Source organism: Taurulus bubalis, assembly GCF_910589615.1.
Source record: "Taurulus bubalis genome assembly, chromosome: 18".
NCBI classification, from domain to species: Eukaryota; Metazoa; Chordata; class Actinopteri; order Perciformes; family Cottidae; genus Taurulus; species Taurulus bubalis.
Genome location: NC_136606.1, coordinates 4,600,635 through 4,622,536, shown reverse-complemented (window position 1 = coordinate 4,622,536; position 21,902 = coordinate 4,600,635). Strand labels below are relative to the sequence as shown.

Genomic DNA, 21,902 nt, shown 5'->3' with positions numbered 1-21,902 from the left:
AAAACCCCAAAGTTCACCCCAAATAAACTGCTTTGACAAACACCATCGCTCCCAGTGTGAAGAGATGATTCATTGCACATCAAACAATGGGGAAGGAGGATGAGGCGCATCACTCAGAGTCGGATCAGACGGGCGCGGCCCTCCACCTTTGCTCCTCGCTCCCTCCCGTACAGAACGTGTGGCAGAAAGGAAAACGCAGGCAACTTCTTTTGTTTTTTTGCACGATTTATCTTCCACACGCGTGCGGCGGCTTTATGGCGCTTTGAATCCCCGTCTACCTTTGTTATTGCTTAATGACGACAATGCACACACACAAACACACAGAGGAGGAGAACAACACAATCCTGCTTATAATGCGATGTCCAGGCATGTCTTTGTGAAAGAGGGGATGTCAGCTTACATACCACATGTGGGATAAACCATATTACTGTTAATCCCTGCGCTAATCTGCAAATGGCTTTTTTATTTATTTATTTCTGGTCGTTGTTTCCCTTTTGTTTAAGACACGAGCGGGATGTGTTCCAAAGCGCACATTAATGATTAAAACTAGCAAGCGGCTACATTTTTGGGGTTGGTGATTTGCCACTCGTCCTTCTACAAATCCCCCCCAACCCGACCCAACCAGACCAGACCCAACCCAACCCAGACCCGACCCAACCAGACCCAACCCAACCCAGACCCGACCCAACCCAACCCATCTCGACTCGACCAGACCAAACCAGACCCGACCCATCTCGACCCAACCCGACCCAACTCGACCCAACCCGACCCAACCCAACCCGACCCAACCCGACCCAACTCGACCCAACCCGACCCAACTCGACCCAACCCAACCCGACCCAACCAGACCCGACCCATCTCGACCCAACCCGACCCGACCCAACCAGACCCACCCGACCCAACCAGACCCGACCAGACCCAACCTAACCCGACCCAACCAGACCAGACTAGACCCGACCCAACCCAACCTGACCCGACCAGACCCGACCAGACCCAACCCGACCCAAACCGACCAGACCCGACCAGACCCAACCCGACCCAACCAGACCAGACCAGACCCGACCCATCTCGACCCGACCCAACCCATCCCATCTCGACCCAACCCGACCCAACCCAACCCGACCCGACCCAACCCGTCAGGCAGGCGAGTCGCCGCTCTTGATCCGGTTCAAACGGGACGCTCGAGCATTCCAGGGGGGTAATTTTGTGATAAATTGTTGTAATTTCCTTTTTCTTGGTGAAAGCTCAGCTTCGCCTCCTGCTCACAGTTTAGTGTCAGTGATTTGTTACGTCTCCTGCGGAATGGCCACCTCCAGACAAAAAAGGGTGTAAACTTGCGGGCTACATGAGTAGGTGAAGGATGAAAGACTTTCTTCTTCTTCTGAAGAAGAAGTGCACACAGTCAGGAAGCAAACATCCTTTGTGGCTGCAGTGCATGCTGGTCCACTGAGGAGACATTATAATCTCTGCCTCTCTTTTCTTGGCGCTACGTTTTGGAACAAGATGAACAAAGATCTCTTGATTATGAAGGACGAACACGTCTACGTTCGCTGCTGCTGAGCCGGAAAGATCTCAACACTGTGAACATCTCAACTTATTGTGTGAGCCTAAGACTTTGGTGAACCAATTTCAATCCCCAACACAGTCCATCCACATGAGTAAAGGCAGGTTTTCACAAGAGATTTGAAGAATTTCACAAATCGGACTTCCATTTTTTTGCTTTAAGGCCAAATTATGTCTTTACACAGTGCCTTAGGGCAATTGGTGCCTCATCATATAGCGAGCTGAGCTTTTCCTGCATATTTTGATACAACACATGGGAATGTATCATATATTCAAGTGCACTAAAAGTCATTTGGATGTGTTTCATCACATCAAGAGACGTTGTACTTGATTCTGCATGCTGGATGCAGACGGTCACTTCTAGAAAGCCATGCGCATCATTTTTTTGGGGGGGTGGACGTTGAACTTTCCACTGACCGGTTTCTGGATCCACGGAGAAGTACGGCTGCCCCTCCAGGATGCTGTACACCAGCCGGGCGCTGTTGCCGTACGTGGCATCGTCCGCGTCGGTGGCCGTCACCTGGATCACAGATGTTCCTGTGAGGGGGGGGAAGAAAAGAAAAAGATTCGATCAACTCTTCAATGCTGATGAAAATGGCCCCGCTGGATAATTGGTCAGGCTGATGCACCTTCTGATGAGGTGTCGCGTCTTCTTCCCGACCGCGCTCACAGAATATGACTGATCATTTCTGTCCCTTTGCATTACGCAGACCGATCGTTATCCTCGGGCCACTTACGCCCGTATACACGATTGATTTTCGCGGCTAATCGATAAGTCCTAATGTATTTTTCTAAGCATATCTCTCTGTTTCTCACTGCGAAACCCCCAAGAAAGCCTATTAGCGTATCCACAGACCTGGAGGTGTTTGAGAAGCCAAAACATCTGATGTGATCCATTTCCTCTTCCAGAAGAGGGGATGAAGTCCACATTTCAGTGGAACAAAGGGAAGCGGGTAGCCAAGTGCTACCTCCCAAATGGCGCCTCGCGGGGCCAAGCGGTGCCTCATTACATGCAGGGGGAAATTAATTGAGTAGAAATATTTAATGGCAAAGCGGCATAAATATAGCATCGCGCGATACAAGGGGTTAACGACCCCACGGAAGTTCTCGAATTCGACGTCGGCTGTGATCTGTACGGGCGGCGAGAGGAGAGTTTCACTCCTTCTCTAGGAATCAATGTCATCCGTATGGATGGAGGCAAAGAAATCGGAAGACCGGAGAAGCAAAAAGAGAGATAGAGAGAGATAGACCACGGCTGTCTGATTTGGTGTAAGTGACAGTTCGAGAGGGTTCCTGAGCAAGTTCACCCAACCTTGCTGGCTAATACCTTTAACTAGGGAATTAGACTCAAAGAGGCTTTTCTGACATGGCGGCTTTTTAGAAAATATCACTGATCCACATCAGCCATCTCATCGGCCGACTTTAAGCTTTTTGAGAAGAAATAATATTCTGACAAAACAAGTCGGGAACAATCGCAGCTTCTTTTTCTTTTTTTGTGGGGCGGGGGCGGGGCTAAATGGGGTCGACTGTAACCGCTCTCGGCTGTCAAAAAAGGGGACGGGTCGCGAAAAAGTCCGAGAGCGAAGAATGTCAGAGCCGTGAGACGACAATGAAAAACTCAAAGTGTTTGTCACATTTAAAGGGCCGGCGCCGCGACGCAGTCACTCGTGAACACATGCTCTGCCGAGCGGTGACATCACACCTCGGTTGTTGCCATGGGCACCCGCGCTGGCCTTAGATAAGTGCCGGCCTCTCTGTCTCTTGGGGTTGCTGAACCAAGTGACAACTCTGTCACATGTCCGGGGCTGCAGGGCCGGCGTCCCTCGGGCCCCCGCAGAACCAGAACACACGCAGTTTAAACCGTGTGTTCATGCAAGTATTGATTAGCAGCCTCTTTTTTTTTGCATTGTTTATCTATATTCATGAGGCCACTATGTACTTTTCAGACTAAGAGCCGCAGCCAAAGTGCACGGCGAATTAAAGTTTAATTCGGTGCCTAGTGATAGGACGAGGAGAGCGGAGGGCGCCGCCTGAGACACTCTGCTGACTCTGCAGACTCACTGCAGCTGAAATATGCCGGTAATTAAATGAAATACCGTTTTAATAAATACGGTACTGTATTTAAAAAGATAATCTGCACCCAGTGCTGAGCATCGTCACACGGAGATGCTTTACCTTGTTTATTCTCCGGTCGTAAATCAGCTGCTAGTCTCATTTAATTAGTCTCTTTGTTGGGTCTGCGTCGTTATTATGATTGATAAAGTCCCATTGATCCAGGAAGAATGGCATTTTACAACATCTCTATCCTATTTGAATCATAAGCCTTTTTACCCAGCCGCTAACACACACACACACACACACACACACACAGTAAACACTTAATTATTGTGTGTTTCATGATCAATATGTACGGTTTAACGTACTAAATGCAACTCTCTCAGCCTTCTGTGCACACAAAGCCTATTATCACTGATTATTTCTTTATTTCATTATTTTCATTCGTGTGTTATTATTGTTATGATACAATTTCTAATCTGTCTTTTTTTTTTTATCTATTAACTCATTCAATTAATTTCCCTGTATAATATCTCAGGGGTGGAGAAAAGCTGCATGTTTACTTGTGGTGACCCGCATTAGTGAACAATTCTACAGTCTAAACTCAGCAAGTTGCTCCTCAAAGAAACTCATGTAATATTTAATGATTTCCAAAAATGATTTGACCAAAAATTATTAACTCAAGGTCGATTCGCTAAAACTTCCTCCAGAGCTTTCACCCACACCTCGGAGTCTTCAGACCTTGACGTGAAGGTGAAGGTCAAAGAGGAATCTCCCAAATCAAAACGATGTTCTATTAAATAAACCGTCCATTATTAATTAAATATTACATCAAAGTAAACAAAACAAAAAAAACTAGTAAAACTGCTAGTTGCTACTTCTTCCACTGTAACTTGTATTCTACTCATATTCTACTTTAACTTTTTTCTATTAAATGTGCTTTTTAAGATGAGTTTTATTTTTGCACGTGCCCCGCCTATCGTTTCCCCGTCCCGCTGCACGCCAGTGACTCCGCCCCCCCCCCCCCCTCCCCGCCGTCCTGCAGCAACTCACCGATGTCGGACATTTCGGGGACTCTGGCCATGTAGGGGTCCCTGGTGAAGCGGGGCTCGTTGTCGTTGATGTCGTGGATCTTGATGACGAACTCGGACTGGCCCTCGAGGGCCTCGTTGGTGAGGCGGTTGACGGCCTTGGCGTGGAGGATGTAGTAGCCCTTCTCCTCGCGGTCCAGCCTCTTGGTGGCGTGGATGTCCCCCGAGTTCTCGTCTATCTTGAAGAGGGACCCCGCCCCCTCCCCCGTGAGGACGTACCGCACGCTCCCGTCTCCGCGATCCGAGTCAGAGTGAAGCTGTGACAAAAAAAAATAAACACACAATATTAAATATATGTATACAATATAATAGCGTGGATACCTGCAGCACAGAAAACAACAATTTCAAGCAACAGTCTGTGGCATTTTCGCATTAATACATTTCCACTTTGGAGCTCTCTATTGCTAATTATTATAGCACAGCAGAGAGATTCAAACTTGGGTGGATGGAAGCTTTCACATTTGCTTAATGTGCTCTTATGAACAGCGAGTGTCAGCGCGCTCTGAGCAGGGAGAGATCTCCGCGTCGGCATGAGCAGAAAATAGCCAGAGCGAACAGACACGTCATCGACTCAAAGTCCAAGAAAGGAAAAAACATCACAGCGCTGGCTGCACTGTTTGATTGGCAGTTGATCTTTGAGAAGTGCAGAGCGAAAAAAGAAGAAACACACCCACACACACACACACACACACACACACACACATCCTCGCAATAAGCACTTTGTACCAAAGATGTCAACAAATATCACATTTCAAAGTAGAATCCCAGTTTTCCACTTAAAGTCTCTCTGAAACGCCGCGCGCATATGAATGATCTGACCAATCTGGGCCTTTGGCAGAGACACACTGACAGCTTTGATGTTATTTAACAGATTCATATCATCTTTAGTAAACTGTCATCCCGACACACATTCGTGGCTTCACCTCGTCTCTGTGAGATTCACATCCTGCCAAGAAAAACAAACACACACACACACACACAGAGCCGGAGAGCTTATAAATGTTGCGTTCGCTGGTATTGTTGCATGCAGGTTGTCATCATGCTTTTTTTTTTTTTTCACCGCAGGCCCACGGTGGCATTTTCACAGTGCTGTAAAACAGAATGCCGGTGGGTCAAAAGTCTGTGAAGCACCAGCGTGAGCGAGCGCACGTCCACCGCCGCCGCCGCCGCCTGCCAATCCCTGATGGATCAGCATCATGACCGACATGCCAGAGGACCACCAGAGTCCACTCGTCTGTGTGTGGAGCTCCTCATTATGATTTGCTCTCTCTCTAATTTCTTTTTCCTTTTTTTTCTGCATGAACAGCAGCTTAGCATGCGCTGACATTTTAATTCCACGGCCAAATCCCCCCCCATCCCCAACATATTTATCTCACAGAACTCATCAAAAGCGGGTCCAGTCGTTTCCCCCTCCCACTGCTCGCCTGCCCACTTCCTCTTTACCCTCTTTTAATAACCAAGGACATACTAATAATTGCAGGCGGGGAGGCAAAGGGCAAAATAAAAGAGGGCACGTGAACGCCATGTGAATGTTCCACTCGTGCGCTGGTGGTTCTGCGGTTGACACCTCGTTATCCCGCAAGTCTGAAAGCGTTATTCTCCTTTTTTGGACGTCGTCGCGTCGACACGCGCTTCCCTCTTGGCTCCGCCGGTGGACAGACTGAGGGGGGATATTGTGCGTTTTTTTTTTTTCAGCTGGGTCACGTGGGAGCGACGCTGCAAAGTCTCCCTTCTCATCATATATTAAAAAGCTTTTCATCCCAGGTGCTCGGGAGCTTTACTAATTCATGCTGTTATATCAGGGCAAAGCTGGCACGCGCGCGACGAACAGCTTTGTGGATTAGCATCTTTAACACTATTTTGTTCGCCTGCTTGAATGCTGGTGGAAAACTGTTTTCATTCCTTTCTCTGTGTGTCAAACCGAGCCAGTCGGAGTGTGTGTTGCAGAACTTCAGCATCTTCGGATTAGGATGGAGAGCGGAGCACTGTTTCATTAACCCACTCGAAGTCTGGTCAAAACAATCCAATTTTTTATTTTATTTTTCTTCTCTGTCTCACCAAGCCAGGAGAACATCCTGCAGATTTTTATTTGTTTTCTATTCCGCTTTACAGTACGTGCCTCCAACAGAGATTCGGTCGGCTGAAAACAATCCACTTCAACATTATTATCTTTCTCCCGCTGTTATAGCCGCAATGACCTTTTCTATGATTGTCTATCAAGCCGCCTATCTCTGCCGGCACGACAATTCAGTTAATAACCGCTGAGTCCTCTCCTTTCTGGGCTGAGACGCCAGATAGACCGTGTGACATGTGCTGTGTCGGCTGTCATTTCTATGGAAACAGAGAGATCTTGTGCTCCTGAAGAGTTCCTCCTCGCCTCCCCTGAAGGATGTTTCAAGGCATCTCGGAGTATCGAACTCCGGCGCCTGCTGCAGTGACCCCGTCCCTCCCAGCTGCCCACCTAGCTGGAGAGGAGAATTTACTGCAGCTCTTCAACTCAAATTAAGAGGGGGAGAAAAAAAAACCTCTCCCGGAAATCAATGTGGCAGCCCAACGTGCATTCACAATGGCCTTTTGATCAATTTATATCGAAAATACAATTAAACTGTCACAGGGGGAGCGGAGAAAGCCACATGTGCATTCAGTACGGTCACCGCCAAGCTCGGGCACGTCGATAGCTCGCCTTTTCTCCTTTGCCCTCCTATGGTACCAAATCGTAAAAAAAAATTAAAAAAAATAAAAAGGCAAAGAACATGACGCCATGTGCATTAACACCGGGACTTTTGGTCTTTTGTGAAGGAAGAGGACAAAAATAATCTCCATCTTATCAAGTCATTCTGTCTGGAAAAGCGGCCTAAAGGCCTCGATTTCTTACAGGAATAGTTTGGCATGTTGGGTTATATATATATATATGTATATATATATATATATATGCTAAAGTAGTAACTCGATACCACTGAGCACTGTAGGCCAACACCACTACACACAGGAACAGCTTCTCTCCACTGGCCGTCACTCGGATGAACAGTTAACTCCTCCATCTGCACTACTTGCACATTTTTTGACTACTGTTGTCTTTAATGTCTTTTTTATATTCATCCTGTTTATTGTGTGTAAGAGCAACGTATAACCGGAGACACATTCCATGTGTGTGTAAATGTGGCCAATAAAGCTGATTCTGATGAGTAAATATAAGGCTACAGACAGCAGCTAGTTAGCTTAGCGTAGCATGAATATGTTAATGTTAAAAATAGCAGTGCCAATTGGAACCATGTAGGGTTCTTTGGCTTGTCCTCATAGGAGAACCCTTTTTGGTTCCTGGTAGGACCTTTTTTGAAGGTTCCTGAAGGAACACTTTCAGTGGAAAGAGTTTACGGGTTTCGTCTAAAAACCCACCCAGGCGGTTCTACCAGGAACCTTTTTATATTCCAAGGGTTTCAAAAAGAACCCTGAAAAACTCTTCAGAAGCAGATGATTTTGGGTAGAACATCTGTTCTTTTTTTCCTAGTATGTGCTGGTACTCTTTTGTGACATTTAGAGACGGCTACGCTAAGCTAACAGGTAGCCTGTGGAAGCCTCATATTTACGGTACAGTAGAGTAATGTCATTCCTTTCAACTCCCTAAAACCTATTTACCAAAATGTCAAACTATTCCTATTCCTCGCTTCCTTCAAAACAAGTGACACACTATTTCAAACTGTTCACAACAGAAAGTGTTTGTTTTTTTCTCTGAAAATGCTACGTCGTTATCTCGAGTGGCAAAAGATCAAGGGAAGTTGTTGCACTCAATCGCAGATTTTTATCGGCAAAATTGGGAAAGAATTCTCACATATGTAAGAAAGAAATGACTCGCAAAGATTTCTCTGCAGTGAATCCGCTGCGAGGCAAACTATTGAGCATGCACTCGAACCATTATACCACCAATGACGTGCTATATATCTCAAAACCTTCCACTCAATTAGCCTTCTCTGCAGATTGATACCATAAAAACCTCCAACGGTTGCCATTTTTTCACTGGAGACGATTTTTCACGTGCCTCATCTTCCAGTTTGAAGTGGGCAGAGACGTGAAGTGGTTCTCATCAGACATCTGTGTGTGAGAACTTAGCAGCGAGCTGTCTTTGTTTGTGAAATTAATCAGCTTCAAGTGCAGCAAATGTTAGCGCAGACTCGATCTGGCCGCCGTTTGTGCATCACTCGAGTGATCCAAAAAAGATGGCTCTGGAAATGGGCTGCTTGGGGCAATTAGCCAGTTAGCCTTTAAGGCCTTGTGTCCCGGCCTGTAGAGAACTGGCTGCCTTCTATGTAGCCAGATGGTAGCCTCAGACTGTGCACAGAAATAGCCTATCAAATGCCTGTTGATGTGTAAACTTGAGATATGTGGTCAGAGCTGCAGAGACTTAAAGGTGAAAATGTCAGTTAACATATATTTCTCTCTTGTGGACATCTGACGTCTATTTTTGTTGTTTTTGCTTCGTGTCCCATGCATAATTTCCAGCATGTTATCGTTTCATTACGAGCCTTTTTTTCATTGGTTTGCATTCACTTTGCTGCGGGGCGTTGCAGCCGAGGTCATCCTCAGTGTATTTGTGTGTTTTAACAGCCTGAGAGGTTGTTTACAGGGCACAGTGATGCACACACTGTAAATGGTGACCTTTTAAGGCTGATACTGATATTTATTTCAGGCTCACAATTTATTTTGATATTATAACACAGAAAAAAAAAAAACGTTTTTATTGTGTAGAAAAAATATTATAATATAGAAAATTCAAAAGCTAGTGCAACAACCTGCGTTACTCATCTTCTTCTTTTTTAGATGCAGCCATTGTATTGATATACATACTGTATATATAACAAATATATGTAGATTTGGGGAAAATTCTCAAGGAAAGTTCTTTTTCATTGACAAGTGGAATGTAAGCTAAAATATCATAAAAATACTTTTTCTTTGAAGAACGTTTTTATGGTTCAAATTTGGAAAGTAACTAGTTTGTGACGTTGGGATTCTTTGGTGTGCAGATTAAAAATAAATAAATACAGATGACAAAAGGCTTCAAAGGCTTTAAATAAAATGTTTAGACCATTGTGTAGGCTTTTAAAAAATACAGAAAATATAATTAAATGACAAAAAAAAAAGACTTTACATTTACATTTTATAATAATTTGACTGATTTGGGCAAAGAGATATTTCAGCTCCAGCCTCGCTTTGCCGTCATATCTCTTCGGAGTGAAACCTGGTCAGCTGACTATCGCGTGCAGAGACCAGCGCAGCATGTTTGATGATAGAAAATCAATTAATCTCCCCCCGACAGAAGCAACAGGTGTTAGAAACAGCAGTGGGCGGGCGATAGCGCGGAAACAATCGGCGATGTCGGCGTATCTCGCTCAGACATCGCTCCCCTCCGCCACGTTGTCAGACAGATGTTTGCCGGGCGTCGGCGCCGCATGACCTCATCACACCGAAAGGAGAAAGGGAGCATAATTGAAGTCGCCCCCTCCCGGTCGCACAAGCGGGAGAGAAACTTATCGGCTAATCAACAAACACGGCCAACGTGTGCTCCGGGTCGCCGCTGGAGGCCGAGGCGCCGGGACAGCCGGGCCTCTGCCATATTGCAAGCTCCTCGCCTCTTTGCCAAGGTGAGCAGCTGGTAATCGGGGGGGGGGGCAAAAATCCCTCCAACCCCCCACAAACAAACACAGAAAAAGATCCCTGCACCTTTCCACTCGGCTGCCATAAGACGCTGGAGTCCTTCCCCCAGGTCGCCTCAACCGCTGAGTCATGCAGGACTGGGCAGAATATTATGTCGGCGTTCATCTGCCTTTTTTTGTGTGTGTCTTTCCTCTGATTTCCCGCCCATTACTGGAGGCTAGTGTTGCAGACGTGTGTGTGTGTGTGTGTGTGTGTGTGTGTGTGTGTGTGTGTGTGTGTTCTTGCTAGGGACTGCGTTGAGGACTCTACCCAGCAGACCCAGAACCACTGGGGCCTATCAGGGGCTGTAAATACTTTATGAGATATGATAGTACAGCACAAACACTCCTAAACCACAGGCCATTAACCATTTTCAGTGGATGTGTGCCCTTTGGTAAACCAGGAAATAATGAAATAAACAAACATTCTCTTCCCCCAGTGACAGCCCGGGCCCTGCGAGGCCCGCATGCGGCTCGCCTGCTAATGAGAGAGGCAATGTGCGATTCCCCTCTTGCAGGAAAAGAGAGAGGAAAAAAAATCATTGGCCAATACAGCGAGATTAGCAAGATCATCAGCCAACCAGCTCCACAGCGAGCCACACACACACACACACACACACACACACACACCCTCCTTCATCTCGATCGCTTCCCTTAATTCCTTCCTGTTCCTGACTGCTTTTGTTCAGGAAAGATTAAACTTTCATTTGTTCGCACTTCACAACTCGATAAAGCCGTCGAGAAAAGAATGAAGAAGAAAAAACAAAAAAAGCGGGGAAGGGTGGGGGGGGGGGGGGTTGAGTTTACCAAATAACTAGAGACGGGATGCTGTAATTCAAGTGTAGTTTCATCATTCTATCTTTTACTGTGTCAAGAGCTGCTCCCTTGTTTATAATAACCTGCCATTGTGTTATTTCCAATTCATTTTTTTCTCCCCCACCACTAACAAAAGTGCTTTTGCTCCATGCTGTGTTCTCCGGTTGCCACCAAGCCGCTTGCAGCGACAAAAGCTTTCCCTTTTGTGTTTTCTGCGTGAGTTTTCCTCCTCTTCTTCTTCTTCACTCTTTTCTTCTACACATTGTGAGAGCGCGGCCTCCACCTGACGACACAGATGGCTGCTCTCCATGTTTGTTTTATTTTAAAGCCTCGAACTCAAAAAGAAGAAGCTCTTCCTTCCGTTTCGGGGGTCATTCATGGCGGTGCACTTTATCAAGCAATAAACAAACAGTAATTGCAATCAGATAAAGCCGCGATCCCGTGTGACAACCGGCTAGTGAGCTGACAATGAGGAGGCGCTCCCAGCTGCATGTACTTGGGGGGGAGGTGGGGGGAGGGGGGGGAGACAACACGCGCCCAGAGTCATGATTAAGCGCGGCGCTGGAAGGGTTGATGCCTTAATGGCATCTTCAGGAGACAGGCTCTCAGGCCGCAGCCTCTGGCTCTCTAAGTGTACCACACTCAGATAATCCATTCTTCTCTCGCTATTAGTCATTTTACAAGCTAAAAGGACGACTGGCACATCAATCACCACTCTGTGAAGCCAAAGTGGTTTGATCGCGCTCGGTACTTACTTCTGATCTTCATTCACTTTGCGCGCGTGCGTGTGTGTGTGCGTGTGTGTGTGGTTTATTTTATTTTTTTTGTGGGGTGGTTCTTTTCAACTTTTTTTTTGTTTTGTTCTCTCTCGTATTTGCTGCCGTGGTAATCCTTTTAGACCGCGGTGGCTTGAAAGTCGACCCCATCGCTCGGGGAGGACGCATGTTGCGGGATCTCATTTGGCTGGATGACTCTATCCTCCGCGGACGCGCGAGAGGAATGCAAAGCGCCGGGGCTCCATTCAGCCGCTCGCACAAAACCGCCTTTCTTCCCCCTCAGCCGTCCTGACCTTGCCGCGACGCTTCACAATCTCCTCAATTACAGTAGGTTGCAAGAGGAGACTGATATCTTGACTTCCGCTGCATGTAAAGCAAGCATTATTTGGCCTGTCTTCTTGTACAGTTTTTGACTGTAGGGCGAGACGTCCCGGCTCTGGGACGGCTTGATGTTGAGGGGAAGGGACCGCAGAGCCGACAGCAGCAGGCACAACAATATATATCGGACGAAGCCTGCAGGACGGACGGATGGAAGTCTGATACGTGAGCGCCAGCCGACTCTCCGTTGACGGGCTGCTTCTCGGAGAGTTATTTATTTGGAAGCGTCTCATTAAAGTGCCGATCTTTGAGTTGGTAACGGACAGTTGTGTTTACTAGACAGCCGTTATGCTGCTGAGGAAAGGGCACAGTAAGCCCCTCCCACCCGTAGTAGAGTAGAAACCAACTGTTTTCTAAATAGTCGCAAATTCAGATTTTTTTTTTTTGGTGTGACCGTAGTATGCAAATAAAAGAATATCTGGTGGAATGTGCATTCATTTGGATTGATGGATGGGGAGGATTCAAAGGGGAAATCTGTCTTCATAAATATGTATTGACAAAACAGTACATAATGAGCACCATACAAAAACATAGAGCAACTTTTTTTTAAATGTGAAAAGTTCAGGTTGTGTTGTGTGGACTGTGGCTCCAAAACAAAAACTGGAACATTGAGGACAACACACAGGATGAGGGAGAGGGATGCAGGAGGCTGGAAGCTGTGGAGTTGATGCACCGGCTACAAACTTACAAGCTGCATTTAACTTCAAAACATGCCATATTTGGGGCTACTGTTCCTTTAATTTTTTCCAGTTTATGAGGGATTTCACTGTGCATCGGCATCCTTGAGACACCTGAACCTTCTTGAAAACAGCTAGTTTGCACAGGTCAGACTAGATAAATAGAAACCTTTTCCACTCATGCAGAGTTAGTTAAAGGAGAAACCAACAAAACCAGCTGAACACAGTTCTAAACGTCTTAGTTCAGGTCGATGATTTACATCAGACGTCAGCCCCGCAAGACATTTGCCTAAAAAAAACAAAAAAACAAAAAGCACATCAGTCAGGAAATGATTGGATCAAAGAATAAACAAACTAGATTACCAGCCCGACCAGACCAGTCTCCCTGCAGACGTGTAAGCTTTGCTTCCCAGCCGACTGTGGCGAAAGACTGTGGTCGCTTGAGGACAACAGACATGTAAAGGAAGCTTTTTTTAAAGTGTGTTCATGTAGTGCCGGCCCTCGTGTGGTTATTGTGTGTGCATTTGGTTTCTGTGCGTCGCCGAATGAGGAAAAGCGAGCCGCTTACCTTCCCGACGTACTGCATGTCCGTCCCGGTGTACTCCTCCAGCAGGAAGAACTGGTTCCACATCCAGCCGCGCTTGGAGCGCCGGAGCGGCAACCCGTTGGCGTCCTGTCCCGTCAGCCCCGCCGCGGACCCCCTCCGCCCCCCCGTAGTCCTCCGCAGGGCCCTGAGCCCGTGGCCCGGAGAGCCGAGGTGGGCCACGGCCCACAGCGCCATCAGCACGCAGACTTTCCTCCTGTCCATGGTGGCCGCGCCGCCACGACCTTCTGTCTTCTTCCCCCGCCCCCCCACCCCGCGCTCAGAGGCCCGCGTCCCGGTGGTTCCTGGTCAGAGTGTCGGGTCGGTCCACATGCTGTGATCTAGCGAAGCGGGGAAAGGGCTCCTCAGGCTCACATGGGGCGGAAGAACAGCACCTGGAACATTTACAGAGAAAAGAGGAGCGTCAATACTGGGAGTGGAGGCGGCGATTACTTTTATTTTGTTTCCCGAACCAACTCAGAGCGGGGTCAGGCTCTGAAGATGCAGTACGCGTTAAATTGAGTCCACTGCAAAGAAAAATGAACTCCTCGAGATGTGCTTTGTGTTAATAAAAAACTCTATTAATCCAGTGGAAGCACACAAATGAAGAAAAATAAGTAAACCGTGAACACACACACTGTAAACAAGGAATGAGAAACAATAAAAGAGTCATCATCTATACAGCCAATGCGCTCGTGATGTATCGTTTCCTAAGGCACACAGTTCTTCACCGCCTCTTCATCTGTGCCTCAGATTGATGCATTTAACTTTAAAGTGCAGGCGGCAAAAGGTTCTTTCTAAATGCACGATGTTTCCAAAAGTCAGCCGTGTTGAATAATCGAGATAATAATGACTTTTCTTCTTCTTCTTTTTTTTTTTTGTCAAAATCAAGCATCTCTGTACTGGTGAAAACCAGACATGCAGACAGATAAAAGGCAAGAGCTGGAGAGCAGATCTGAAATCTGACACACACACACACACACACACACACACACATACGTCCGTCCGTCCGTCCTCACAAGCCCTGATATACATTCATGTGCACACGCTCGGATGTATGTTGACTGTCAGTCATCTGATTGATTGGCGGGCTGAGTGCTGCCCGACCTGATAAATATGGGATTAGCAATATTACACACCCGGGTATTGGCTCACATGTTTTTCAGCACACTTTATCTGCATTAAGCCCCTGAATCAACATCTAATGGAGCGCCGGGCTCAACGTGCAGCGGGCCCAGTCTATCTTTTTGAACAATCTGCTTCGGCACACTTTGTTATCGGACCCAGCAGAATGCCAGTGGAGACCCTGGGCAATGTCAACCCCAGTTTATTACCTTAAGATCAGAGTAAAGATACTGAACAAAATGACTGTTTGCAAACGGCGGAGAAGAGGGAACTGACGTGGGCAGTGAGGATATCTCCCGCTCTCCGCCTCTCAATCATTTCTCCCACCCATCTCCCCTCTCTCTTTTCTCTCTCTTTATTCTCCTCTCGCCCTCTCAAAGGCCGACGCAGAATGTTGCTGGCAAACGTTTGAAGGGAACGGAACAAGAGGAACAGAGCGGTGGTGGTGAAGGAGGAGGAGGAGGAGGAAGGGAAGGACGGGTGGAAAAAGAATGAGAAAGAAGGCCATGCATTCTGCTTTTGTTCCCATTATTCCTCCCCGGCTGGCCGATATCCAGGCCTCCACTGTTCCTGGGCTGGGGTTTCGGTAGGAGGGGTTATCAGCGGGGTCCGCTGGGGAGCGTCTGCAACGCTCCTCCGTATCGCACGTTCTCAGAAGGCTGGTGGGGAGGGAGGAGGAGGAGGGGGGGGGGGGCAGTCTATGTATGCCACGTCTGGTCGGCCCCTGTGTTGGGGAATGAGGAAAAGCGACGTCTTTTGGAACATGAATTAAGTACCCTGACCTGCATGTGACAGGCTGAAGGGAGCGAGGGAAGAGGAAGTGAGAGGAAGTGGGGTGCCGGCTTAGGACTGCCGCTTCCACTCCCACCGCCACCGCCACCCCCCCGCCACGATGCCGTCTTGGATGCCGGCACTAAGTTTAGTATCTGAACAAACCCGATACTGTATATAAAATAACAAAAAGACAAGCCATCAAGCGATGTCACAGAACAACCACTGAGCTTTATACAAACAGATGTCTCACCACATCGACTCGGAAAAAGCTTTATAGAAACTTTTTATTTATTTATTTTGTTCAGGGGGGTTTCTTGATGCCGGCTGGGTGTCTTTGTGGGCCTCGATGAACAAAATACAGTAGCTGCTTATATCCCACCATGCACCAGTCTGTCAAGCTGTTTGCGGTTCAGAAACACAACGGAGGGTTTGATCCAGTTGACGCTGTTCGTCTCTGTCTGCTTCTGGCAGCAGCTCGCGGAGACGGCGTCGCCATCTTGTTGGCTTTCACTCACAAGCCCGTCGCCAAAAACCGAGACGACGAGAGACGCTAGTGAACTGGTTTTCTTTTAGTATTATTAGTTATCAACACTGCTGTGAAAAAAAAGTCTCCCAGAGAGCTGCAGAACAGAGAACGAGACTGTGTTTGTAGCATGCTAGCTTGTTCACTTGTTAGCCGGTTAGCATACTAGCTTCTCTTTCATTTTTGCCTCGTCAGTTTTGCCTTGTTTTTCCTGACGGTTTATAATTATATAACAGAGGAAAAACAAGCTGGAAATAGAGACATATTTCATAGACTACATTTACATTTCTTTGAACAGCGACACCCTCGCACATAACTGCCCACTGTCCAGGTTCCTTTTGTACGGTGGCCCGACAGGGTCAAGCCTTAAGCACCTAAAGCATTTCCACGAGGAGCGCCAGAGCTTCAGCTTCAGAAGCGGGAGGAACAGAGTGTGTTTGTTCTCCGCAAGGAAGAGACAAGATGAAAAGGTACACACACATTATTTTTCACATTTGTTCTTCGCCTTTTAGAATACCAGGAGAGAGCAACAAATCAAGCTGTTCCACTTCCTGCAGCACAAATGTATTTTTCCCCGTTTTTCTTTTTTTTTTGCATGTGTTTTTTCTTCTTCTTCTTCTGAATTGGCATCGTTTCATCAGTTGCCGTGTTTGTTTTCACGCCCTCGAGATGTGATTTCTCAGCATCCCCCCTCCCCTTCTCCACCCCAGAACACTTGCTAAAAAGTTTTTTTGAAAATCAGATGTAGTTACTGTGACGACACTAAGGGGCAAACGGGGAGAGAGAGGAGAGAGAGAGGTGAGTGAAGGAGAGGTAGAAGCGTCCTGTCAGGGCAGCGTCAGCAGTCGGGCCCATCCATTACGCTACCTGTCTTCCAGAGGCAGCCAAGGCATGCCCCGCTTTCCCCTTATGAGGCAAATTGTGAGCGGTTGAAGCTTGGAGGTGAGGTCCCCTCTTTCTCTTTTCCCTCATGCGTTGCTGTTTATAGCACACACACACACACACACTCCTGTCTCCCATCCCCCCCTCCCTGCCCGCTGTGCCTACTTTGCTTGCATAGGCCGGAGCTGATATGCATTATCGCTGGGCTTTTCGCTGAAAGCCAGTCACTTTGCATGTGTCCTCTGCCTGGCTCAGCTGGGGGAGACGGGGTGGGGGGAGGTCGGGGAGGACTCCCGGGTCATCGGTGCGTGTGCTGATGGAGGCAGGTGAAAGTGAGATGGACTGTCAGGCTTCTTAATAACGCCCATGGAGAAATAGTCTCTCACCACTCTCTCTCTGCTTTCACTAAGCCGCAACTCTCATGGCAGAAGCTCTGTTTCCGATCCAAATTTGCTACATGACTGGATGCTTTTTTCTCCCTCTCTCTCTCTCTCTCTCCCTTTTTATTTTCCTCCCCCAACTCCCAGCGCACTCGACTTTATGAATTTACTTAATTGACGCTGGTGAGGAGCCAGTGGGACTTTGAGCTATTGATTTGCTGTAGGCTTCGGCAGAGTTGGAAATACCAGTCGGTCTCTGGGGTGGACTCATGAAGCTTTCTACCTCGACTCCCCCAGCACTGGGAAGGCGGCCTTTTCAATGGATTTCTTCATAATGTCACAGTGGAAAAGCTAATGCTTTCCCTGTGTCGGAGGGCCTCCGCCGTCCCTCCGGAGCGCTCGCCCCCTTGACCACATTTGTCATTCCCCCGGAAGCCGTGTCGTACGACTCCCCCCCTCCTGCCCCGATAACTCTCTTGACAAGGGACCGCGGCCGCGAGTAAGTCAGCGAAAGAGTTATTTTCTTGCGACGTCAAAAGATGTCACAGCTGGTTAGGAGACGCCACATGTTGCCCGGTGGCTACACGACAAAATGCCTGCTTCTTTGAGTCCGTACTGTACGGGAGGGGAGTTGAGATGGAGATGGAGACTCTGATCTCATTCGTAGCACTGGCCTTGACCCCCCCGAGTTCATTACTCAGATTAATAACGACAATAAGGATTTAGAAGAAGGCGGGATAGGTCGAGAAGCACAACGTTCTCGGCTAATCCCCCGTTTAGCGGCGCTGAATTGCACGCGGAAAGAATATTCCGGCGTAAACATCCATCACCGTTTACAGACTTTAAGTCCCCGGTTCAACTTCGGCCTCTACCGTACTGGCTGTTGTTGCTGGGCAACACGGTTTTCATCAGTGATCACCGGCGGCGTCGCGGCCGCGCTCGCGTTCGTTTTTCCAGCGTTTAACACGATGAGTACGATGTTCCTAAACCAACCAAAGGGAGAAAAAAAACAAGCGACAAAACCCAGTGCTGTAAAACACCCTGAGAGGAGCCGGGCTGCAGGGCCATGACGGGGAAATGTGCCGAGGAGAAAAAGCGAGCGTGTTCTTCTTCCTCGAAGGCCCCGTCGCTGGAGGTGATTATTTGTATTTATAAAAAAAAAAAAAAAAAAGGAGCCACAGGTCTCGTCTTTTTCCCTGTTCGCTTTCTCAGGGAGCAGCGGCGTCATAATGAAGGTGTGTAATAGAACATGACACCATAATTATATTCTCCCAGTTAAGAGGCAGTGTTTACAACAAGGCACAAGGCTGCCTTTATTTCCTCCCTCCTCTCTCTCTCTCTCTCTCTGTCTCTCTGCCCCGTCGTCGCTTCATATCATGTGCCATTTAATTGCATGAAAAAAAAAAAAAAACGCTTGATGAAAAAAGCAAATTGCTTTAAATTGCCTGTCACAGATTGTGTGGAGTCGCCGTGCAGCAATAAGGCTCCGTGTGCTGCGCTGGGCGCTGGGTAAGCAAGATTAATGTGTCTGCTGCCAATGTTTCCCAATGCCCCGTGCGACTTCTGCGCTCAAAGAAATGCTTGGGATAACATTTTGAATCAGGACAATTAGCTATTAAATGTATCTATTGGTTTTATCGAACGCGGGGCCACGAGGATAGAGACGGGGACACGGAGAGGCGCACAAATGCATTTGTCAATACATATTGGATCTGGCCGGCTAATGGCCTTTCCTGTGCACATGTGCAGGTCCACACAATTTTAGCCTAATCTAGACTCGGGAGTGACCTCTTAAGAGTGGGCCTATACTCCCTGTCTCCCCGCCGTCTACCTCTCCCCTCCCGCCCTCCCCCTCTTCTTGTTGTTTTCTTTTTCTTTTTCCCTAACGAGGGATATGAGCGACACGACCAAGCACCCTATCGCGCCCGTCGAGCCAAAGACTTTCACAGCAACCTAGAAAGAGCCCCGGGGGTGCAATTAAAAAGTGAGAGAGGAGAATGTCAGCCGGGGGGACGAGGGAGGGAGGGAGGGAGGAGAGAGGGGAGGAGGTTGGTGGTTGGGTTGTGGTGCCACAGGTAACGTGGTTACAATCCACAAAGGAGACCCTTAAAGGCTGCTGGTGTGCAGGTGTCAGCAGCAGGTTGTTCCACCATCTCCGCTCTTCTTTGGCCTCCTCCTCCTCCTCCTCCTCCTCTTCCTCACCTCGTCTCAGACACAGTTTGTTAATACGACCCAGACAACTCAGAGGAGGTGTCACTCATTTGTATTCCGTTCTCCAGGGAAACTTTCAGATAAATCCCAGGCGTGATTCGGGGAAACCGTGCGCTCGACCCAAATCCGGTGGCTCTCCATTTGTCTTATTGCCCATGTGGGTTAGCGGTTCACTACCGAGCTCCCGGAGGCAAATTATCCCCCCAAAAAAACCTGGCTAGCTGGGTGAACTTTCGCTCTGCAGCTGTCTAAAAGAAACAAGCCTCGTCTGTCCCTTGTCCTTGCAGCAAGATGGACGCAGATGGAAACAGGAGAAAAAAATCCCCTGTCAATATATATTGATTTTTTTTTGTGTGTCGCTGAGAAACACACACTGCCGCATTGTCTCACAAAAAAAAAAAACTTCACTCCACTCCAATCTGACATACACAGAAGCACACGCCGCACAGATTAAGGCGAGGAAATTGATCACTAACGGGAGATTTCAGACAGATGGGGGGATATTACCCACGAAACAAAATACAAAAACACAAAAACTGTCTACGGATTGAGGATGGGCAAAATCATCATGGAAGACGGGGGCGAATAAACAGATGAAAATCCCCAGTCAAATTGGAATGCAAAGCTGAAGCGGAGTTCCCGACTGAATGTCAGCACTGTGGTGCAAAAACACCAGAGGCCTCGAGTCGGAATTAGGATTCAACCTACGACACTGAACCGGCACCGAGACTTAGTCAACGGTCCTCTAAGTCGCGCTCCTGCTTCTAAATGGCGCATTAAGTTTCCCTCTGGCACGTGTTGCCCAACATATCAACTTTATCCCCGACACCAAAGCTGTTTTTACTCATCAGCGAGCTGCTAAAACAGAAGGAATTGGTACGAAAGCCCCTCGTATCATCGGTTCATCAATTCCCCTGATCGTACGTGACAGACGGGGGGGATGTGAGGCTGCGATTGAATACGACTGTAATCCAAAACAATTTAGCGTCATGGCGTCCCCCCCGTGTAAAGGCAGGGGTGGTGCCCACAGCATTCGTCCCAGTGCCCGCGCTCCAGAGCTCACTGCAAACACATTACCTCGCCTCGCTGCCCAAATGCATAGCAAATAACCCATATAAATCATACAATCTGGGCCAAGCCAATGAAACCTCCCCCCCCCACCACCACCAACCTCGCTTATTTTCCCTGTTTTCTAGTTATTTCCGCCGCGCCATCCTTCAGCGCAGCTTGCATCACTCTCGCAGACCATCGTCTGAGTGGCCCAGTTTAGAAACCCACGAGGGCTCCTGAAGTAACCTTTCCTCTAGTGCACTTGATTTTATGTCTCCACAGTCTGGGCTAAATTGTGAGCTGCCAGCTCTCCGCACAGTGCTCTGTTTTTTTTTTTTTGGCTCCCCCTCCCCCTCTCTCTTTTCTCCCCGTTGTCACTTTTTGACGAAAACTAAGATGGGATTCCGTGAAGTTGCAGCAGCGTTTACGGCCGTGTTTACCACCGAGCTGCACGCCGGTTGAAGAGGACCCTCTCAGCACAATCATTTTTTTAAAGGGTCCCTCTTCTCTGAAGTCACTCCAGATCCTCTCAGTATATTAGGGCGGGCGTCATTTTCGCTCTCAGTGCCGAATAATGACTTTCCGCCCCCGAAATAAACGGCGTCATCGTAAACAAACGGAGAGAGCCTCACTTTTTATTTTATTTTTTTATTTTTTGCCGTGCAGTTTCTGATTCCACTTCTCCGAATTAATTGACTAAATGGGAGCTTAAAGTCATTATCTCCCACTCGCCAGTTCTCCAAATCCTGCGCCGGGGGGCTAATAAATGGAGGTTTGATTCTGCTAAATGTCCTCTCGCGAAGATTAATAACGCCTGGTACCCTGGTGGCAAACAGATGTGGTCATTCCCTGCTGGACAGGAGAGAACAAATGGGAGCACGAGACATCCTCGCGCATAAAGAGCAAAGAAATAATAGATTAATGGCATTCATCCGGTGACACTTCAGGAGACGAGACATCCTCGGTTGTTTGCTTCCCTGTGTGTTGGACAGCACATGTTTTGTCACCAGCGGCCGTGTGGTCCAACACAGCTCTCTTGTGAGGGATTGACAATGGCAGAGCGAGAGGAGGGGAGGGGTGGGAGGATGGAGGCGGCTCAATGGAGGGGTCTGGCGGCTTCCTGCTTTCCCCACTGGGGCCTTTGTGGTGATACACTGGTGGTAACGGGAGCCTCCGTCTCTATGCAAATCTCTGTTTGCCTCCCGAGTGTTTTTGTGTGTGCGCCGTGTGCAGTCGAGCACAAGAGTCGACCTTCTCTCTCTGTACGTTTAGCATCCCACGCAGGGCCGGAGCAGAAGAAAAACGCCAGAGCTGCATCAATGCGGAAATAA

The 21,902-nt window shown here is 48.0% G+C and overlaps 1 protein-coding gene across 1 annotated transcript in view; it reads right to left on the bottom strand.

The window, feature by feature from the left end:
* Positions 1-13,851, bottom strand: part of LOC306750629 (cadherin-6-like) — a gene marked incomplete at both ends in the record, with an annotated part of 28,987 nt that extends 15,136 nt beyond the window's left edge. Inside the window, 3 exons of the mRNA XM_079234092.1 lie at positions 1,981-2,100; positions 4,672-4,966; positions 13,612-13,851. Of these exons, the coding sequence (XP_079090218.1) occupies positions 1,981-2,100; positions 4,672-4,966; positions 13,612-13,851 (655 nt within the window). The remainder of the gene's footprint in view (positions 1-1,980; positions 2,101-4,671; positions 4,967-13,611) is intronic.
* Between the last annotated feature and the right edge of the window lie 8,051 nt (positions 13,852-21,902).